General features: G+C 39.8%; 1 protein-coding gene across 1 annotated transcript in view; it reads right to left on the bottom strand.

Annotated features, from left to right (window-relative positions):
* Positions 1–22,988, bottom strand: part of LOC131689815 (protein gooseberry-neuro) — a 166,499-nt gene that overhangs the window by 110,757 nt on the left and 32,754 nt on the right. Inside the window, exon 3 of the mRNA XM_058975126.1 lies at positions 6,073–6,150. Coding sequence (XP_058831109.1) covers positions 6,073–6,150 — 78 coding nt within the window. The remainder of the gene's footprint in view (positions 1–6,072; positions 6,151–22,988) is intronic.

The following is a 22,988-nucleotide window of genomic DNA, read 5'->3' as shown; positions in this document are numbered from 1 at the left end:
TTGCTACTTGGGTGATCGTTCATTTCTAAATTAAGCTCGTACCGATGATGATTTTTACTATTTTGTGGTACCGCTATCTTGCTTTACAAAATGGTGTCAATCAATATCTGTATCTGCCGACCATCCACTCGTAAATGACTTCCGTATTGATGATAGTCTTCACTGTTTTGTGAAAACCGGAAGCCGCCATCTTGGTTTTCAAAATGGCGTCAATCATCAATTTCCGTCTTCTACTGATCGCCCCATTTCAAATGCCACCCATATTGACAATGGTTTTCATTGTTTCCTTGGAACAAGAGCCACCATCTTGGTTTTCAAAATGGCGTAAACAACCAATTTTCGGCTTTTGCTGACCACCCGCTTTACAATGACAGCATTATTGACGATGTTTTTCACTGCTTTGTGTAACCGGAAGCCACTACCTTTGCTTTGAAAATGGCGAAAAAAATCAATTTTTGGCTTCTATTGACCCCCCCTCCCCCTTTCAAATGACACCCATATTGACAATACTTTTGACTGTTTTGTGGTAACCGAAAACCGCCATCTTGGTTTTCAAGTGACCATCTCCTTTCTAATGACACCCATATTGATGACGGTTTTTACTGTTTCTTTGGAACAGGAACCCGCCATTTTGGTTTTCGAATTGGTATCAAAAAAACCAATTTCCGGCTCTTGCAGACCACTAGCGCTTTACAATGACGCCATTATTGATGGTGGTTTGCACTGCATCGTGATAACTGGAATTTTTAAAACCAAAATGGCGTCAAATATCAATTTCTGTCTTCTATTGACAACTCCCTTTCGAATAACACCCATATTGATGAAGCTGCTCACTGTTTTGTGGTAATCGGAAATCGCCATCTTGGATTTCAAAATGGCGTCAATCATCAATTTCCGTCTCTTGCTGACCATCCCCTCTCAAATGACACCCTTATTGATGACGGTTTTCACTGTTTCTTTCGAACAGGAACCCGCCATTTTGGTTTTCGAATTGGCGTCAAAAAACTAATTTCCGGCTTTTGCTGACCGCTAGCGCTTTACAATTACGCCATTATTGGTGATGGTTTGCACTGCACTGTGATAACCGGAAGCCGCCATCTTGGTTTAGAAAATGGCGTCAAAAATCAATTTCTGTCTTCTATTGACCACTCCCTTTCGAATGACACCCATATTGATGATGTTTTTCACGGTTTTATGGTAACCGGAAATCGCCATCTTGGTTTTCAAAATGGCGTCAATTATCAATTTCCGGCTTTTGCTGACCATCCTCTTTCATATAACACTCATATTGATGGTGGTTTTCACTGTTTTGTGGTAATCGGAAGCCGCCATCTTAGTTTTCAAAATGGCGTCAAATGTCCATCCGTCCGGAACCGGTGCCGGAATGGCCATAGCTTGAGGGAACTGTAGAACCGTCTGATTGGAAGAACTTTGCATTTCGTATAAAGCTAACCCAAATCGCTGGAATGATAGAAGAATATCTACATTTTCTTAGGTTCTCCCGGAACAGTTCTTCTGTGGCCAAGATTGGTCCGATTCATGTCTATTGTGAAGGATCAATGGGAAATAGTCATATGTAGCACATTTCAAAACACCATTACTTAAATTTATTGGATGTTTCTTCAAAACTCGTCCGTCACCCCACTGGGATGCCGGATATACCCCACGGGAATTCGGATTAATTCCGGAACCGGTCTACGGATTTGAACGCTACTTGGTACATAGAGACTAGACTAAATTCCAGAGCTTTTAAAGCCGGTTCCATCCAATTCGGTCAAAAATTTACGAAAAAACATCAAAACAAAATTTTCAGAAAAAATTTAACCTGGTACTGTAAAGGTTAATAGGGCACTTAACAAAAATGTGCACTGTTGGGGTAAGACAGTTTTTGGGTGTGGTAAGACCGACACAATGTTTAGATGGTTTCTGTGTTCAATTATACTGTATTAATAATTTAATTACACGGAAACTCTGTTTTTTGCATTTAATTCTTGTCAGTAGGTGTTGTCTCGAGCCGACCAAAAAAATTAAAAATTAAATAGTGCGTGATTCATCGTTATATTACAGAACGAAACGAGAAAGTATAATCTAATATGAGACTCTGAAATGATATTGAAGAACAATTTTCATCGACCGTCGGATTGATGATCAACAGAGTTCCGAAAAATCATGACACGAACCGAATAGCTTACTACGAAGTGTACGTTACTTCCAAGAGAATGAATCCCAGTAACAGGAGATACATAATGATTGAAGAGCTGATCTTAATCCTTAGAATAGCTTCACAAGTGGTAATAAAGCTAGAAAAGATTACTTGCGAAAATCCATACCATAAGGTAAATCAAGCGTTAAACATTATTTATTCATAACACCACACATTCGAATATTTTTACTCTTGCTACGCAATGAAACTGCAGAAAGCCTACATTTCTATCACACATAATTAGAGTTTTTCGGCGACTTAGCCCTTTGTCTTCTACTGCAGGTGTCATGATATTTTGGTATTTGAAATGCGATTCACCTAAGTGTGCGGCATGTCCGGACTAGTGTACAGTGAATTAGTACTTCAGCGGTCGATTCCGACCGGGGGTTCATAAATCGAATTAGTTCCTAAAAAAAGTGTTCGTTATTTGGAATTCAGTTTGTAAAAAAATTCGTTTCACATTCTTATTTTGTTGGTTGAGCAATATTCTCGATAGCACTAAATATATAAGTATTTGTGGAACGGCCTTAACAAGCAGATGCCATGTTTTGTGCCATTTTGAAATCCAAAATGGCGACATCCGGTTGAGCAATATTCTCAAGAACCATAATAATATTTTTGGAACGGGATTGACGACTAGATGATTAAATTGATAGTTTGGACCAATTTTGAAATCCAAGATGCCAACTTTCGGTTTAGATAAATTCTCTATAACCTCAACGTTATGGGTATTTTTGAAATGGACTTGGCGATGACGGAATTGCTACAATATTGGAAGACCAATATTGTAGCAATTGCTGCTTGAGCAAAATTTTCTATAGCTACATCATCACTAATCACTTTATCTATATCTACCCTATAATTGACCCATATAGTTGAGGTTATAGAGAATTTATCTAAACTGGAAGTTACCATCTTGAATTCAAAATGACTTTAGACATTGATTTTCGTCACGCACTCGTCAACTCAATTCCGAAAATACCCAACTTTCATTAGTAACAGTTAGCTAAGAATATGTTAAATTGTATTCAACTTCATACTGTACTGTATGTACTCAAACTATTTTTACGAATTTGGTTCGTAAAAAAGAGTTAGTTATTTCTAATTTGGTCGTAAAGAAATTTCCGTGATTATTACGTGAAAAATGAGTTCGTAAATGAAGGTTTCAGAGAAAAACACTTTACTGAAGACGCATAATACAGTATTCAATTTATTGATGCGGTTCATAGAGGTAGCTTAACGGGATCGTTGGTCTTTTGTAAATTCACAATCAGTTTAGCGAATTTTTATTTTAAACTGCCAACTTTCAGTTGAATCTATCTCAACCAAGATTAAAATTCAAAACCTCCATCAATCAAGTTGGAGGAATTTTTATGACAATACCGAATACTTTTATTTCAAATTAATGCTTCCCAATTTACTAGCCAAAGCCGTCATCAGCTCTGTTGTGGCGAGTTTATGTTAAATGTGGATATGTTCCGAATATTTAAGCATTCGTCAACATTGTTCTCAAGGTAGTTTTGCTTGAGAAATCTAGTCAGTATCCCAGTAGAAAGCCATTCACAGGGCCAATGAAATTGAAAATGAATGGAAAAATACTGAGCGGCTTGGCTGCTTGAATGAATGATGCTACTAACAACTGCAGTTTGAACATAGTAGGGCATGATTTGACATTTGTTACTCCTTGAATCTCAAACGAAGATGTCAAAAAATTGCAGCGCTGCATACAATATGTAAAAATAAAAATAAATTGAAACAAATATTATTGAGTGACTGTCGGTTCTCGTCCACGCAACTTTCTATTGCGCGAGGAGTCCTTATTTCGCGGCGGGGAAATATTTGTCTGCTCACCTACTGCAGCTTGAGGATCATTTACTTTTGACTTATCGTTCGTGTCATCATCGGTAATGTTGTCTATGTGCTCGCGACCAGGTGGTTTTTGTCTCTTACACTTACGTGTCATCAGTGTAAACCCGCCGCCATTGCCACTAACTTCATCGCCGATGGCGTTGGTAGTTAATTTTGGGGTGCTGTGTTTTTGATTGGTTTGCGGTAAATGAATGGGCAATCGGTTGTGATGCAATCTCCTCGGCATCTTTGGCGAAAAGTCTAATTGCAGTACCGGCACGCAGGAATCCACTCTGCCGTGAGTTTGAAAATTTTAAATTTATTCGATGTTTAAAAGTTAAACAGTTAAATTGTCGAAGAGTTCTGTCAATTCGAGTTGTGTGCCCTTATAGGTGATTAGTTTCACCCAAGCAATCATAAGCATTAAGCCATTGCACATTATTGACTATACATTCGTACTAATGTTGCATTGAGACTCAATTATAGCATTAACAATGCAATAAAGCTCTATAGCATTGTAAATCCATACACGCAAATTCGTAATATAGAATTATCGCTTGTTTTGTATACGTATATAAAGCTGATATAAGGCGCACATGCTTCGAAGATCTTTAAAACATGTATGCTTTGCATGTGCATTTAGTGCCACTATATAGCAAATATAAAACCGATATAATGCTATCATAATGCTGTGGATTTATTCGTTATGCAAGATTATATTCGGCATATTTCATTTTATTCGAACATAGAAAATATAGCCTAAACAGCAAAATCTGCTCACTTGCCGTGAGGGACGAGGACTTCTGTTTGAGACTCATTAAAGTCAATTTTCATAAAACATTATTCATATCGTGTGAGGAAGAAATTCTGATAAGCATTAGAAAGCAGTCAATTACGGTTCCAAACAGTATTTTTCTATTTTCTCTTTTTTTATCATACCGAAAAGGAAACATAAAAAATCGTTCAAAACCACATTGCGGAAAATGAGAGCCGTTTCAATAAGTTATATTCCTCCCTAAGGAGGAAAAATTGCGAAAACACCAATCTTTCTCCCAAAAAAAATCTCATCAGAAACCGACACAAACTTATTATCGGAATAGATAAGCGCTGCCCTAGTCGAAACGCACACATGAATTTGTAGTGAGGATTTGTGTCCTTCACGTACAAAGAGTTGTTTCACAAAAAATGTTCAACTTTGGGAGAAACATTGGCGTTTACCCAATTTAGTGCTTTCGCATAGACCTGCTAAACCAAGACAAGTTTCGGCTTCGCTGTGTGTCATCGACTTAACAGAACTTCTAGTTTAACGGGACATCACATTTGTCAAGTCATTTGATTGGAAATATAGTGATTCCGTTTTGGGATTTAGCGTCAAGCCGGCCCTAATCTATTCCGACAATGAGTTAGTGTCGGTTTCTGATGAGACGAATTCGAAACGCACCCATGACTTTATTAAGCCAATTCAAGTTTTCTAATAGCATGACATTTTTGCACTGGTGCTATATAATATCATTACAATTGCATAACGTGCTGTTAATCTCTGCACAGTAATAGCACTAAAAATTTCGCCTTTTCTGGTATTATATCAGGATATATGACTTAGCGATTAAAGAAGACTGTCATATATGTAGATTTCAAGTAGATATTAGACTACGTTATAATGCTTATTGGTTACTTGGCTAGTATATTTTGAATATTGTTTTTCTTTTTGATTAACATTTCCTGATTTTGCTAGAAAACTCAATCTGATTTGAGAAAATCTGAAATTTTGTATGACTCAACATTTCGAGAGGGATTTTTTTCGACTGGATATAGAAGCAATAGGAATCGTTTAAAAGATGATTATTATTTTTGAATTAATCAAGAGCAAATTGAAATGTGATACCAAGAAGACTAGGAGGATAGTTTAAATTTAGTAGAAAATTGTCTTTCAACATGTCAAGTGCACTTTACTGAACTGGTAAGGTCCAAAGCACATTGCTCAAGAGTCAAAAATTGAATTGATGTATGAAAAAAATTACCTCTCGACTTCGGTACTCTGCGCCTGGCTGTCTGTGGAGGCCGCCGTCTGCGCTGCAATAGCCCGCGCTCGGATCGGTCTAGAACAGAAGGGAGAGAGAAAGGACAAGAAGTAATCTATTCCGAGTTGTGTTAATTTTTTTTTTTAAGTTTTCAATTCATCTACACATTCAGAGTCTCCCCAAACACCAGCGGACATGCCAACCCAGAACGAGCACTCGGAGACATGATGGACACACGTCGCTTACGATTTATTTACATACATATTAGTTCGCTTGCGTTTGAAGTTGATACCAGCCACAAACTAGCACTTAATAGCAAACAAACATCTAATCAGATTAATTTCGACCCGGGTGTCGGCATCGGCAGCCTAATCTCGAAAAGTTGTGCTTCGCTTGCCGACCCGCGGACCGCCAGATCCGTTGTTGATGTGAAGGGGCGAAATATTTTCGGCGGCTCGGCTTTTCATTCATTGATAGATTCGATTGATCTGGAATGCGGCCGCACCAGCAGTTGGCGGGAGCTTGAAATCGATCTAAATTTCAAGCGAATCATGCTACCTGATTGGAAGCTCCCATGCTTTTATGAATAAAATTTTCAAATCGTTCGAAATGGGGACTCCCAATTCGGCAGCCGATGAAGTGGAAGGGCGGCAACGAAAAAAAAAACGGGCAGCGCAGAGATCATTAACCAAACAATTGAATGTGTACATTTTGAACAATCCGTGACTAAAATTCAGCTACGCTACTGGATTTTTTCCTCGCTTGCAGTGACTAGAGTTGCCCGGCCGGCGATGGATTGGCGGTGGCTGGGAATTCAATTCTTCACGCGCCGCACGGAGAACATGTCGGATAGCTACCGTTTGCCGGGGCTTCGAATGGAGGTGATCGCTCATGACGCACCTGAGGATCAACGCCGCTATAAATCAAGCAATAGCGCTTCTGTCCAAACGTGCGGGAGCTTCCAGCAGCGTTTGAATTTTCGATTATTTTCAAGATGGTCGTGCCTGTTTCCCAGTTGGTTAGCTTCCTTCCCCTCTCACTCGTTAAGGTCGAATAAGGTTGGTAAATGATTCAGCAGCATTTGCTGTTTTTTATGTCGATGGAAAAGACCACCGAATGCCCGTTTACAATCAATCGTATGGATTATTATGTGGTATCGGTGGAGCTGGTCTATAGAAAGTTGAAGAGAATGATCTTGTCGGTCGCAAAAGGTTTCCGAAGTTATTCATCATCCTCAACTCATTAGCGTTTTTTAATTGAGTTTAGTGCGTTTAGATTGTAGTTGTTTTGTCAACGAAGTTCTGTAATACATGCAACCTCAATTTCTTCCAGAGCAGTAACTGTTATGTTTATTTTTCTTTTGCTTCTATTGTACAAATTGGTATGTCGTGTGGTTATCCAGAAAGAACTATCCAAGCAATAAATGAGAAATGTAACTCCATGAACAAATCCTTAAAACATTAACCTCCAAAAACAATATAATTGAATCAGATAGTTCATTGTTTTCTGTTTTTTGATTTTGAACGTTTAGCGCTAGAGACTAAAGAAGAATAGTTTCTTCAAAAGAAAGAAAAATATATGTTCCGATTTTATCAAAGTCCCCGTTTTATCAACCTAAAATTCACCAAGGGGCTGATAAAAACGGGTCTTCATTGTATTGATATTGATATTGACATTGTTAACCTACGGTATCATCAGCTTTCAGTACAACGCAATAGTTTTCAACGTGGAATGAATTATATTTGAGTAAATATAAATGAAAATAAAAAAAAAATTAAAGGACTTCAAATTGCAATTTTGCCGTTCCTAGTGCTAGGAAAGCTTCAAAGTATTGATGCCAACACAGTTTCAGAAAGCAAAAGAAGTTTCACCCCATCCAAATCATTTCAACGAATATTTCCCGGAGATAAAATTGCAAGACCTGATCTTCAGTTTAGTTATCTACTTCTGCCCGAGCCAGATCTACAATCGAGCAAAGTGAACGACAACTAGCAGCCTCTCCATCTAATGTGCATTGTTTCGAGAGCAAAGGCAGCATTGTATTTATTCTTGCCGTCATTAGTGGAGTTGACGAAAAAGTGCTGCTCCGACCCTTACGCCGCGAGCGTTGACTTTGAATTGTGTTTATACGACGGAATATTCTCCGGAGGTGAAAATGGAGCTTAGGCTTACAAAAACGCCTACCTTCATGGTACTGAAGATGGGCGTTTTCTGTAAACCTGCGCAATGCAGTACTGATATCATGCAACACACCAGGTCAAGCTTTTTTCAGAACAACCTAAAACACGTGGTTGAAAGTGGCAGTGATACATGTGAATTTGAAAAATGATAATACAGAGGTAAAGCTATATAACCTACCATTGCGTACCCCTTCTGAGCTCATTGCAATGTTCGTGTGGAAATACGGAGAAGTAAAATTGATTAGAATAGCACAAATCAATCTTCAGCATAAACATACAGCAATTACGCCAGGTGCACGAAAGAAACGTTTCCATAGCTTTGGTTAAAGAACCAAATTTCCATAAAGGAAACTTCTATGTTCGCAAACTACTTGACCCCGTCCTTTTTATTGTTCATTTCCTTTATTTGCGTTAGCTTGAAGGTCCCAATTTCTTTGTTTCACATTTTAAATATCTTAAAACTAGAGGATTACACTGGAGCTTTCTTGTTACACGATAAAAGAGCAAGTGAGAACTTATTTCGTTCGCGCTATCGTAAAGGGACGCAGCGCGGTAGATCTTCTGTGCCGGGGCGAAATCCGGCCAGATCTTCTCGATCAATTAAAATATCCAACTGTTTCAATATTCCAGGCTCTCGATAGTACTGCTTCGGTTTCCTAAGCGCCGGGCCGTACCCCAATGAATGTTCATCGATGTTTCTCTCGTTAGTCGATCAACGAACCGGCGCCAGTAACTACGTTTCTTCGGCTTCCATCGAACTTTTCATTCGCGTTTTTAACGTCGTGCAGCGCTAGCGGGAAGCCCGTCGTCCCGGAAGATCTTATACGTGACGAGCTTCTCCTCGTATACGTATTTTTTGACCTACCACGGGTTCTGAAACCGTCCGCGAGAGCTCGCCCCTAGAAGCCAGACGTGAACCCGCACTGTTCCTCCGGAGGAAGCTCTTGTGTGGACTCCATTTTGCCAACTATCGCGGACGTTTAGTTCTTTCAATCAATATTTCGTGTGAGATCGGTTGTATTCGATGGCCCTGAAGCGTTAGCAATAGTAATTAAGATTGGCAGATGGTCATTACCATAAGGATCAGGGGACATACGTCTCCCAACCTTTGAACGGAACGGATCATTAAATTTCACAGTGGTGTTCGGTGTGTAAATTTCAGTGAGTGAAGGTTATCCTTTGTTCGTTCGTTAGCTGCCGTTCTGCTGGTGCCGGCAGTAAATCCAGTACATTGTTTTCGCTGGTGCGGAACAATCGACGTTGTTTGCAGATAAGTTTTGCTTTATTTTTTTTCCTCGTTTGCTTTCTTTCCTTTTCCCTACTTTTACTCTACCTTGTAATCAAATAATAAGACACATTCCCGTTTATATAACGCTCTGCCCTCGTGCTTAAATGGCCGAGGGCGAAATACCATCTGATGTAATCATGGAAGTCCCTGATCCCCTAACACTCGCATTGCTCCCCGTATAAAGCAGTACCCAGAAGGTTCCTCTGGGCCATGGGTGGTATATTTTCGGACCGGAGAGAAACCGGTTAATATATTAAAACTGTCTCGAGATCTGACTGCTAATTACCCGGCCGTAACTCAGATAACACGTGTTCGGGCAAACAAGATACGTTTTCTAGTGAATGATCTCGGCCAGGCAAACGCGATTGCTTGCTGTGAGCGCTTTACGCGGGAATTTAAAGCGTACGTGCCTTGTGTGGCCGTAGAAATCGATGGGGTAGTGTCCGAACCGGGCCTGAAATGCGAAGAACTGTTGGAGCACGGGGTTGGCTGCTTTAAGGACCCCTCACTTGAACAGATTAAGATCTTGGAATGCAAACAATTGTATACCGCAAACACCGAGGGAGGTAAGACTACCTACTCTCTATCAGGCTCGCTTCGGGTGACATTCACCGGGTCCTCTCTTCCTAACTACATCCTCCTTGACAAGGTTCGCCTACCAGTTCGCCTGTTTGTACCGCGGGTAATGAGCTGCAGCAATTGCAAGCAGTTGGGCCACACAGCCACATATTGTGGAAATAAGTAACGATGCGGCAAATGCGAAGGGAAGCATGAGAATGACTCTTGCGACAAAGAAACTGAAAAGTGTATTTGCTGCGGGGGCCCTTCACATGCTCTTAAATCATGCCCTGCGTACAAGCAGCGCGGGGATAAAATTAAGCGCTCCCTTAAGGAACGCTCGAAACGCTCTTATGCAGAAATGCTAAAGAATGCTTCGCCATCTGTCCTGTCCGAAAATCCCTATGCTGATTTGGCTAACGTTGAGCAAGAATCTGACGACCCACGAGAGGGAACATCTTTGGTTAACCCAGGGGAATCCAGGAAGAGGAGAAATCTAGCCTCCCCTAGATTGCCTCGTAAGGGTGCCAAGGTGTCGTCCCCTTAGAGTGCGCCAACTACCATCAATAAATCCAACGGAAATGATGCACTAAAGCCGAACCAATTTGCTTCAGGACTTATTAATTAAATTAAATATTAATTCTAATAAGGAGTATCCACCACTTCCAGGGACACCAAAAACCCCAAGTGTCCCCTTTTTTCAACAGACACCCAGTCCAGTAACGGACTAATGAAATTTTCTAACATAGTGGACTTAATTTTCACAACTTTCAATGTTACTGATCCTCTTAAAAGCATTCTGATACATTTTCTCCCTATAGTGCAAACATTTTTGAAGCAGTTGACTGCTAAATGGCCCCTCCTTGCAGCGATCGTATCCTTCGATGGCTAAGTCATCAAACGAGGTCACTGATTCGATCACTATCTTACAGTGGAATTGCAGAAGTATCCTCCCGAAAATCGATTCCTTCAAATTTTTACTAAACAGTTTAAAATGTGATGTTTTCGCATTATGTGAAACTTGGTTTACTTCCGAAATTTGGTTAACTATAAATATCAACTTCCACGACTTTAATATAATTCGTCTGGATCGAGAAAACCCCTATGGAGGAGTACTTTTGGGGATCAAAAAATGCTATTCTTTCAACCGAATTAACCTCCCTTCGACACCAGGCATTGAAATTTTCGCTTGTCAAGTTCTAATCAAAGGCAAAGACCTTTGCATTGCTTCCATCTACATTCCTCCTAGAGCTTCGGTAGGGCACCGAACGCTTTGTAATATCACGGAATCCTTACCGGCACCGCGGCTAGTTCTGGGAGACTTTAACTCGCACGGTACGGTATGGGGCTGTCTTCATGATGATAATAGATCAACATTAATCCAAGATCTTTGCGACAATTTCAACATGACCATCTTAAACACGGGAGAAATGACGCGGATTCCTATACCACCAGCACGCGCAAGCGCGTTAGATTTGTCGCTTTGCTCGACATCGCTACAGTTAGATTGCATGTGGAAGGTGATCCTTGATCCCCACGGTAGCGATCATTTGCCTATCGTAATTTCAATTGCTAACGGTTCAAGACCATCGGAAACAATCAATGCCTCGTATGACCTCACACAGAACATTGATTGGAAGAGTTACGCGACCGCGATATCCGTTAAAATCGAATCCACTCAAGAGCTTCCTCCGGAGGAAGAGTACAGGTTTTTGGCTGGCTTGATTCTCGGCAGTGCGAATCAAGCTCAGACTAAACCAGTACCCAGCGCGAATACTCATGGACGGTCTCCCACCCTGTGGTGGGATAAAGAGTGCTCAGAGCTGTACGCGGAGAAGTACACTGCATATAACACCTTCCGGGAAGACGGGTTACCCGCTAGCTATCAGCAGTACGCGTCGCTAGAAAGGCGAATTTAGAGTTTAATGAAAGCCAAAAAACGCAGTTATTGGCGCCGGTTCGTCGACGGGTTAACGAGAGAAACAGCGATGAGCACTCTTTGGGGTACGGCTCGACGTATGCGTAACCGAAACAGTACCAACGAGAACGTGGAATATTCAAACCGTGGGATATTCGCTTTCGCCAAGAAGATCTGTCCGGACTCTGTCCCGGTACAGAAAACGTACCGCGCCACGTCTCCTCACGATACCGCGAACGTTTTCGATGGTGGAGTTCTCACTTGCTCTCTTATCATGCAACAATAACGCCCCAGGGTTCGACAGAATCAAATTCAACTTGCTGAAGAATCTGCCTGACATTGCAAAAAGGCGCTTGCTGAACTTATTTAACAAGTTTCTTGAGGGTAACATTGTCCCTCATGACTGGATGCAAGTGAAGGTCATCGCCATTCAAAAACCAGGAAAACCAGCCTCCGACCACAACTCGTATCGACCGATTGCAATGCTGTCCTGTATTAGGAAGTTGTTCGAGAAAATGATCTTGTCGCACCTCGACAATTGGGTCGAAGCAAATGGCTTACTGTCAGATACACAATTTGGCTTTCGCAAAGGCAAAGGGACGAACGATTGCCTTGCGTTGCTTTCTACAGAAATCCAAATGGCCTATGCTAACAAAGAGCAAATGGCATCAGTGGGCTTTTGATTCAGTATCTATCAATATTCTGTCAGAGAAGCTGCACCAGCATGGTCTTTCACCAATTTTAAATAACTTTTTGCTAAACCTGTTGTCTGAAAAGCACATGAACTTTTCGCATGGCGATTTAACAACATTGCGATTTAGCTACATGGGTCTTCCCCATGGCTCATGTCTAAGTCCCCTACTCTACACTTTTTACGTGAATGACATTGACGATTGTCTTGCCAATTCATGCACGCTAAGGCAACTTGCAGACGACGGGGTGGTCTCTGTTACAGGGCCCAAAGCTGCCGACTTGCAAAGACCATTACAAGATTTTGCAAAGACTATTTCAAGATACTTTGGACAATTTGTCTGCTTGGGCTCTTCAACTGGGTATCGAGTTCTCCACGGAGAAAACTGAGTTGGTTGTTTTTTCTAGGAAGCGTGAGCCGGCGCAACTCCAACCAGAGTTAGCTGTAATTCAGTACACCCTTGGGATCATCGACACTCTGCCCACATATCACTACTTCATCGTTTCAGACAGCCTCAGATCTATCGAGGCTCTTCGTGCGGTGAAGCCTAAAAAGCAATTCCCGTATTTTCTGGGGAAGATACGGGAGTCCTTGTGTACGTTATCTGAAAAATCTTATCATATTACCTTTGTTTGGGTCCCCTCTCATTTATCTATCCCGGGCAATGAAAAAGCCGACTCATTAGCAAAGGTGGGCGCATTAAATGGCGACATATACGAAAGACCAATCTGCTTCAACGAATTTTTTAGTATTTGTCGTCAGAGGACGCTCAACAGTTGGTAAACCTCGAGGAGCAATGGGGAACTTGGACGATGGCAACATTCGATTATCCCAAAGGTATCAACGAAGCCTTGGTTCGGGGGGATGGATGTGGGTCGGGATTTTATTCGTGTAATGTCCCGACTTATGTCCAATCACTACACCATGGATGCGCATTTGCGGCGTATTGGGCTTGCGGAAAGTAGTCTGTGCGCTTGTGACGAGGGCTATCACGACATCGAGCACGTTGTCTGGGTATGCGCCGGGTATTGTGACGCCAGGTCTCAGTTAAAGGATTCCCTTCGGGCCCGAGGTAGACCACCCAATGTACCAGTCCGAGATATGCTGGCAACTCGTGATTTCCCCTATATGTCCCTTATTTATACTTTCATAAAAACGATAAATATCCCAATTTAGCCCCTCTCTTTTATTTCTCGTTTTTAGAGTTTCCTCCTGCCTTGTGGAACCGATCAGCTCCAGAGTGCCACTATGTAACCGCCGTCGCCCTTACCACTACGCCTGCATAGAAGGAAACTGAAGCGAGAGCGACTCGAGGTCCGATGACTTTTGAAGGATTCCCCGCGGGTCCGAAGAATACCATCCGCCAATCCGGTACTCGACGACTTACTAGACTGAGGCGCAAATTTGTTTCGGTGATACACCCCCCCCCCCCCCCGCCACCCGTTTGAGCGAAAGTTGCAAGTTTTGCTCTTCTTTCCCTGTCACCATACGCCTTCTCTCCCCTGTCCTTGCTACAACTGCTGCTACACTGATGTGGAAATAAGCCACCCTCTGAATATCTTGACCAAGCATAAGTTTTCGTTAAAAAATCAAATTAGTATTCTGTATTTCTAGTTTTAAGATAGCTATAATTTTTACTCTTTATTGAAACTCTTGTCCTCCATCTTGTAAATAGAATTGAATCCCTAGTTTTAAGATATCTGTGAAATTTCTCATAAATAATTGTTCCCCCTTTTGTGTACCAAACTATATTGTTAGTTTTAAGATAACTATAAAATATTTCGTAAAATACTATTACTCCCCCTCTTGTATATCAAACTGAATCCCTTGTTTTAAAATTTTTCATAAAAAAATCTTTTGGCCCTCTGTAAGCTGTAAACTTTCTTTTCATTTGTAAAAAAAAATATTTCAACATTTTAACCTCCTAGTTTTAAGATATCCAAAATGTAAAAACAAAAGAATTTGGCACCGCCAAGCTAACGCATTTGTGCCTATCAAATAAACGAAATGAATAAAAAAATAAGGATCAGGGGTCACCTTCCACGTGCAATCTAACCGCAGTGATGTCGAGTAGAGGGACAAGTCTAAGGCGCTCAGGTGCGCGAGCGCAGTTAAAATCCGTGCCATTTTAGCCATGTTCAAAAGGATCATATTGAAGTTGTCAAAGACCTCGTAGAGTGAGGTAGATCAATTATCACCATGAAGGTAACCGCATGCCAAAGCAATGCAAAAATGACTTCAATTTTAATTTGGCAAGCGACAACTTCAATGCCTGGTGTCGAGGGGAGGTCGATTCGATTGGAAGAATACCACTTTTTGATCCTCCGCAAGATTCTTCTCGATCCGAGCGAATAATAATAAAATCGTGAAAGTTGAGATCTTTTTCTGAAGTAAGCCATGTTTCGCATAATGCAAATGCAGTGCATTTCAAATGATTTATTAAAATTTTAAAAGGATCGATCCTCGGAATAATGCTTCTGCAATTCCCATGTACAGCTGGGATCAAATTCGTGACCTCGTTCGATGAATTAGCCATCGAAGAATACAATCGCTGAAAGGAGGGGCCATTTTGCAGTTAACTGCATCCATTTTTATTGTATTGCGGAGAGAAAGCTAATCAAGATGCGTTTAAGAGGGTCACAAATAGCTATGAAAATATGAGAACACTTAGAGTTTTTCATGTCCCGGTAAGTGCTGGGAACTCCATTTGTGAGCTCATGGGCGACATTATGGAACCATTTCGAGTCGACTTTTTCATACAAGCTTTGCATACAATAAACCTTTCGTTTCGAGATGCGCAGTGCCACCTAGGATTCTGAGACTGGGACCTACTTGCATCGGTTTTGCACCGATACTTCCTCGAGCAGTTATTTTTGGAAAACCTTGAAATCCTCCTTCTGGTCTTTACAACGAAGCAGCTTAGGAGAGGAAATGTTTTCCTTTTACTATAGCTTCTGGTCGCAACAGAAGATGTTCTCACGTGGAGTTCGTCAGAGTCGCATTCGTCAGTTAGTGAAGATATTAGTTTTCGTAACGGATAAAACTACGTCATGGTACTCCATTTTGAAGGTGTCCAAAATCTTAGTTCAGTTTGCAAACTCCTTCAATGTTGAATATCGAAATAAACTCTGAAAATGTCAAAAGCCGCGCTGTAGCTCTCGATCATGTTCGAAGTTTGTTGATGAAATTTATCCAACAACAAGCTGGAGAACTGAGCGCAGCAAACAATGCGGTAGCCAAAACTACTTTTTTCGCACATCTCAAAGCTGCGATCCATAACCGGTCAACCAAACAAAAGACTTGCGGCAGCCGCAACAGCAGTTCGGTAGCGCAGAAAATTGAACCCAACCAAACAGAAAAAAGTGTGGTGAACAACAATCAGTAAAATGCAGTACAAAACATGTTGCCACAGTAAAACATACGTGTTGTTGGTGTTAGTTAATGAAAATAACATAGGATCCCAAACTCGAAATAGAACTTCATCCATGATTAAAGAATTAATACGACGAAATCGGAATCGTTTATTGCCGTTTCCGAATAAAAAAAAACTTAGCCCGCGAAAAAGGCGTAGAACCACAGTTAAAAGTGGTTTCATTCATCGTGATTTCTCGTAATAATGCCAGTCGGAGCAGTCTACCAGTCAGTGGGAGGTTGCAGCAGCTCAGCCATGATATTTTCGGTTCAGTATCAATCAGTGAAATGGTTTCCCCACTTCGCAACTCCACAGCCTATACCTACCTAGTTGAATCGGGTGAATCGACCGGTTTTTTTTCGATTCACAAAATGTTACTCCAGCTAGCAACTGAGAGCAAGGTATAGGTTGTGGCTGGCAGCTGTATTTGATCGAAAGTGAGAATAATGAGGGAAATTTCGCTTACGTGGAAAGCATGGCAACCGTGCCATTGTGAATGGTGAAATTGATATTAAAGAAGAGAAGGAAAGCGAGGGCCGAATAAGAAACCATGGTAGCCATTGAGTTGGTTTAGTTGGCGAAGTAAGAATTTTTTTTGTAATTACGTAAGAATGACTCAACATTTCAACACGGGCTTCGGATTGGCTGTGCCTCGTGTCAGCATGGAACGGTTTTTTGTTGACTTGTTTTCGCCAGTTTTGGGCTAAATTAGTTTTTTAACTGCTACCGTGGTAGCTACCGGTTGTATATTATTGAAATGGTGACAGAAAAATAGTTGAACGGTGGCTTGGGTTATACAATCAAAAGTCCGTTGATCATTACAAAATCTTTCAAAGGCTACGGATAAAGCATCTTCTCGGAAGATTTTGGGAAATAAGCTGACGCTAGGCGACGGATAGAGCATCGTTCAGTAATATTAGATGTGTAGATCAGTTTATTGAGCTGACGACTTATTAAGGAATTTAACCCGTTTCTATCACACAACAATACGAAGACTTTATTTGAATATTTGTTTCTTCCAGTACATTTATAGAGTGATCTGGCCCTAGTATCAGAAACTGGCTTCCCGTTTAAATTATACATATTGAACTCTGATCTTTTTTTTATTCATAGACAATCCGTTAAATATTCTAAAGATTTCGAAAGAACTGACGCAGAAATACCCATCGTGACAGTTTTCTCGAAAGTTTTCCGAAACTATGCTCGGAATTGTGTTATTTTGACTAAAGCAAGCAAATTACGTTACAGTCGATAAGCCTTTTATAAAGGACTGCCGTGTCTACATGCCTGCTCACAATGTTGAAATCGACGGTGCAATCACCGATTCGAGTTTGTCATGCGTGGATCTACTGAAGCACGGAGTTGACTATTTCAAAGACCCCTTGCACTAACGAGCAAAGATTTTAAATGGTAATCGCACTGAACGGGATAAAATGGTGTATCCTTTCAAACTCGTGTCAAATGACCTTTGGCAGGAGATTCCACATAACCATGCTACGTGTACAAAGAGCGTCATAGGAATCTGTGAAGCATTCCCTTAAACAACGCTTAGTACTTTTTTGCAGAAATATTAAAAGGTGCCAAGCCAGATGATCTCCATGTGGGGACAATTTTTACTGCTCCCAAGAATTAAAGGTACATGAGATTCCTTACAAAAGCTTTTTTTTTTCTCTTGAGGGGCTACCAAATATATCAGCTCGAGCAAGCTCTGACACAAAGCCGATGCAAACAGTTCTTGATTTTAGAATTTTAAGATAAGCTAAGGAGTTTTCGGCGCTTCCAGGAACACCAAATATCTCATATGATTTTTTAACCTGAGATTAAAGTTAGTGCAGAATTCGTTGATGACCAACAGCTTTGTGATATTGCGGAACTCTCCCCGGCATTGAGTACGCTTCAATTCTCACGGTACGCCGTAGGGTTATCTTCTCGATTACAATTGATCTAGCTACAGATTTAAGGAGACGGGCTGTTTCATTCTCCGAGACTACAAATTTTCCCGTTGTATTTCTATGAAACTGAGTAGGTTTCCGCAATTTTAAAGGTATAATTCTTCGTACTTTTACTGCGGCTTCCGAATAAGGTCTCAGATTTGATGAAAATCGCTAATGTTCTGGATCTTCAAAGTCCCATATCTCCGACCACAGTTGTGTGCGGTGAACAAATTTGATTGCATTTTATTTTACAAAATACAAAATACGCAACTTTTGGTGTATATATTGTCATACTTTTTCAGCGGCTTCCAATTAATTACCTTTTTGGTCGGATTTCTTCCACAGTGCAGTGAGAATTTGGTCGGATTTCTTCCACTGACTCATTGATATTTTTTTCGGCTGCCTCAGTGCCCTAGTGTATAAAAATATTTGGCTAGCCAAGGATACGATGCAGTTGACCATCAGGATCCGGAATTGTATCCGGAAGATGGACATCAGTGCCATCCAGCGCTCTTGAGAGCATCGCGAATAAGTTGCGTCGTACGGCTGACCAGGGCCCCTTCTCCAATATTCATTGACGTTTTTTTGAAGAATAAACATTTGTTTTTTTTGTTGTTTAACTATATAAATAAATATAATATAAATAATAAACAATTTTTGTTGTTAAACTATATGACTGAAAAAATTCTGATTTTTTATTGAACACCCGTTACAACGGATGAAGCATTTATTCAGGGGACTGTGTATCAAGTCCAATATATTGAGGAAACAAATTTCAGGAGCTGTGGTTCGTGGACTGTTGATTACAGTGCCTATCATTAGATTTGAGTTACCAGTCCCGGTGCCGTCACGGCATTCCAGTTAAGTTCCATAAACTACCAACCCACTATTTTTCACTAACGAGTGAAACAAAGATGGTTTCATGATCTGTTTCTGTTTTAATCCCTTTTTCATGCCATTTACTAAGAAAAATGGTAGCATTCAGCCATACAGCGAGTGAAGATAGGTGTCCACAATTTTTGCATCGCTATCCTTAGGCTCGCCTTTCAAATTGACAAAATCTCCTTCAATTATTGCCAGTTCCTTTGTATTCTTGAAGTTGTCAATTTGCGATGGCCTCTTGGTCCGCACAAAAATGTACTGCTGGAAAATTAAAAATCTAATAAGATTCTCCATCGAAGACTTCGACTTTCGTAAAAAATCTTACACATATCTGAGCTTCGGTTCAAAGAATTTTAAAAATTTCGAATGTTCGTCAGTTACCCAGAAATTTTTAGTCGTGACAAATATCTCGAAATATTGTCGAGATAAGCTCGGAATTGTGGTATCTTGTCTAAAGCAAGCAAACGGCATTACTGGCGATAAGTATTTTATCATGGACTATCGCGTCTACGTGCCTGTCTACAATGTAAAAATCGACGGTGTGATTACCGACTCGAGTTTGTCATGCATCCCCGACTACATATAGGGAACGTGCCATTTAAGCCAATATATATATATATATATATATATATATATATATATATATATATATATATATATATATATATATATATATATATATATATAAATATATATATATATATATATATATATATATATATATATATATATATATATATATATATATATATATATATATATATATATATATATATATATATATATATATATATATATATATATATATATATATATATATATATATATATATATATATATATATATATATATACATATATATATATATATATATATATATATATATATATATATATATATATATATATATATATATATATATATATATATATATATATATATATATATATATATATATATATATATAATATATATCCTGATTGTCATGCATGGATCTACTGAATCACGGAGATAGATGTTGCTTCATCGAGTGAAGATTTAGATTGGCAATCGCACAGGACGGGACAATATTGTATGTTGCGTCAAACTTGTAACGGGCGATCTTTGGTGGGATTGCATCGCCTAATTACATCCTGTTGGACGAGGTTAGTCTGCTTGTTCGGTCATTTGTATCACGTTGGGTGATTTGCATTATTTATGTCACCCGCCAAGTGCGTAGAAAGTCAGTAGGATGACTTTTGAAATGGGTATGCTGAAAAATGTACCTATTGTGGGAAGAGTTCACGTGATTTCTTATACCATGCCAAGTATAAAAAAACAGAGCCCGGAGAATCTGAAGTGTTCGCCTACAAGACGTTGCACCATTCACCGCAACAAATCATCATACTCTCTTAGCTCAGAACAAGTATGGCTCTTACAATCCTTGTAAAAGGTAAAAAGTTCTCTTGAGCGGCCGACAAATAGATACGCTGATACGAAGCCGAAGCAAATAGCAGCTGGTTTTAGTAAATTGGAACACGGAAAAAAATTGTTCTCAAAATCGTCAATGAAGTGCCAATAATTCTGGAACAATTACGTTTTTACATTACGGTAACATGATCAGAAACAAAAGCCTTTTGTTTTATAATAATGTTGAAGTTCCCTTCAGTAGCGCCTGCATATCACTTTTATTAGTAGAGAAATTTATTTTTGCTTCGTGTTACGGTTTCCGCCATGTCATAACCAGATCGATTTTCTGTAGGGAAAATCGAGGAGAGTTAAAACAGAGGAGAGTTCAAACAATCTCCTTGATTTCCCCAACTTTATGAATTTTATTGATTTTATTGATTAAAATAAGAACATTATTCATGATTGATAACTTCTTGATCGCGATCTGGTTTTCATAGTTGTGATTTAGCTCGCAAAATCAAAACAGTTTGGATATTTTCTTATGAAATATTACACGAAACTCAGAAATTAATTATTCCTTTCAATCCTTGTGAGCTAATTCATGATTTCTAATATATTAGTTTCGATTCAATATCCGTGCTGATGAAATAGTTAACAAAATCCTAAAATATTATTCATGTATTCGTGCACTGGTTCATGATTCCAAGTATAATAGCCCCAGCTGACCATTATTGCTCGTGAAACAGTTCACAAAATCATGAAATATCATTCAAGTATCAGTGAAGTTCTAGCTCTAGCTCCGAGTGACTTTTTTTTGTTTCCCAATTTGAAAAAAAAGGTTGAAGTAGCAGAAAATCGGTATTTTTCAGGTTTACGAAAAGAGGCTGGAAAAAGCGTTTGACCAAATGTAACTTGCATGGAGACTATGGCGAGGAATAAATTTTTGTTTGGCTTGATTTATGCGTCTTTCTTGAAATGGACGGAAACTTTTCAAATTACCCTCGTATTTATGAAAAGATTTACGTCTTCTTACCACTAGATTACTCAGAAATATCTAAAATTATGTTCATGTATTTTAAGAGTATATTGAAAAATTCGAAGAATTGAATAGATCTCGGAAAATGTAAAAACGTCCATACACGTGGCACTTTATTTCGGGCATAGCCGTCAATAGGGAGCATCCAAGTGACTCAATCAAATACGAGAGGTTAAAAATGAGGTGTCGCGTGTTCGTAAGAACATTCAGTGCTCTCATGCCAAATGAGCAACATCGTGGCTATAATGTCCGGACAGTACACGTTGGGGTTTTTAGACAGTTGTGGTAGTTGCCCGCACACGGTTAAACCGTGTACGAATTTTTAGGGACTGAAACAACTTGCACCCATTTTCTTGCTGTGCGCAAACTGTACACACAATGATTCGCAAAGTGGGCTGGTAGGATGGGTTTGGATAGAGATCAACACCGCAGGGTGCAACGTAGGGTTGTTGTATCGGTAATACCGGTACCGAAAATTCCGAGACTCATTGTTGGTACCGTAATACCGGTATTGCACAAAAGCCAGTACCGGCATTCTCGGTACCGTGGTACATAATTCCAACACAAATAGTTACAATAAAATTATAACGACCTTGTCTTAAATTTCAAAATATCCCCATGTAGCATATGTGACGTAAAATTTCTTAATTTTTTAATAGCGGCATTCTGATTGGTTCCCATCATTCACTGTATGCCGCGTAATAAGACTGTGGTCACGTCTCTATTTTGTTTGCTCTTAAATCTTGATCTATAAAAGAACGAACACCGATCTATTAGATAATAATTTTAAGGTTATTGAACTGCTATGAATGGAACTATTTGTAATTATTTAGTGATCGTAAAAACAAGAGTCAGCAAAACTCTGTATTTTACAAGAAAGTAAGAAGCCCTGGTATGCATAAGAGAATAGTAGGCAAACCGCATTAAGGTCGAAACCAATTTACAGGAAAGCGACAATGCTGAGATGAAATACCAGCAACCCTCTCGGTTTTACAGCAATTCCCGCTTTGATTTACTGTTGATAATACGATTTCTTGCATTAACTATTTGTTGATGTCGGCGAAAGTCGCACCACAAAGTGATTAAAAACAACAAATATGCTTTTTTGATCAGACTAAATCAATCATTTGAGAATAAGATCATCAGTTTGAGAATTCAATTTCACTTTGACGCGTTTCACGAGTGTTTTGAGAAAAATATTCGAGTACCGGTACCTGTGCTGAGGGCTTCAGTACCGGTTCTCGCCAAAAAGGGTTGGTACTAGGAACTCAAGTGCGACGTGTGTGTGCTGTTTGTAGGTTAGGCTGAAACTCTCATGCCATTTATGGTGGTTTGTAGGTACGTAGAGCAATGAGACTATTGGCACGTACGTTTCATATTGCGGATATACGTGATGCGTTTTTTCATCACTACATGCTTCTGTAGCAGTTTCTAACGCACGGGCGGACTCAACTGGATTTGTGCCTACTAAAAGGCGGGAGTTAGTTTGAGATTTTGGTGGACTAGGAGATTTGGTCATGTTCGAGCTGTTTCAGTTTTGATTTGTTTTCAAAATATTACGAAGTCAAACTATAGTGATTCTTGGTAGTCAACCCAAAAGTAGTGCCATCCGCAGATCGTTGCCGAAG

The sequence above is a fragment of the Topomyia yanbarensis genome, chromosome 3, assembly GCF_030247195.1.
Source record: "Topomyia yanbarensis strain Yona2022 chromosome 3, ASM3024719v1, whole genome shotgun sequence".
NCBI classification, from domain to species: Eukaryota; Metazoa; Arthropoda; class Insecta; order Diptera; family Culicidae; genus Topomyia; species Topomyia yanbarensis.
Note: the sequence above shows the minus strand (reverse complement) of the source record. Positions and strands in the feature narration are given on the sequence as shown.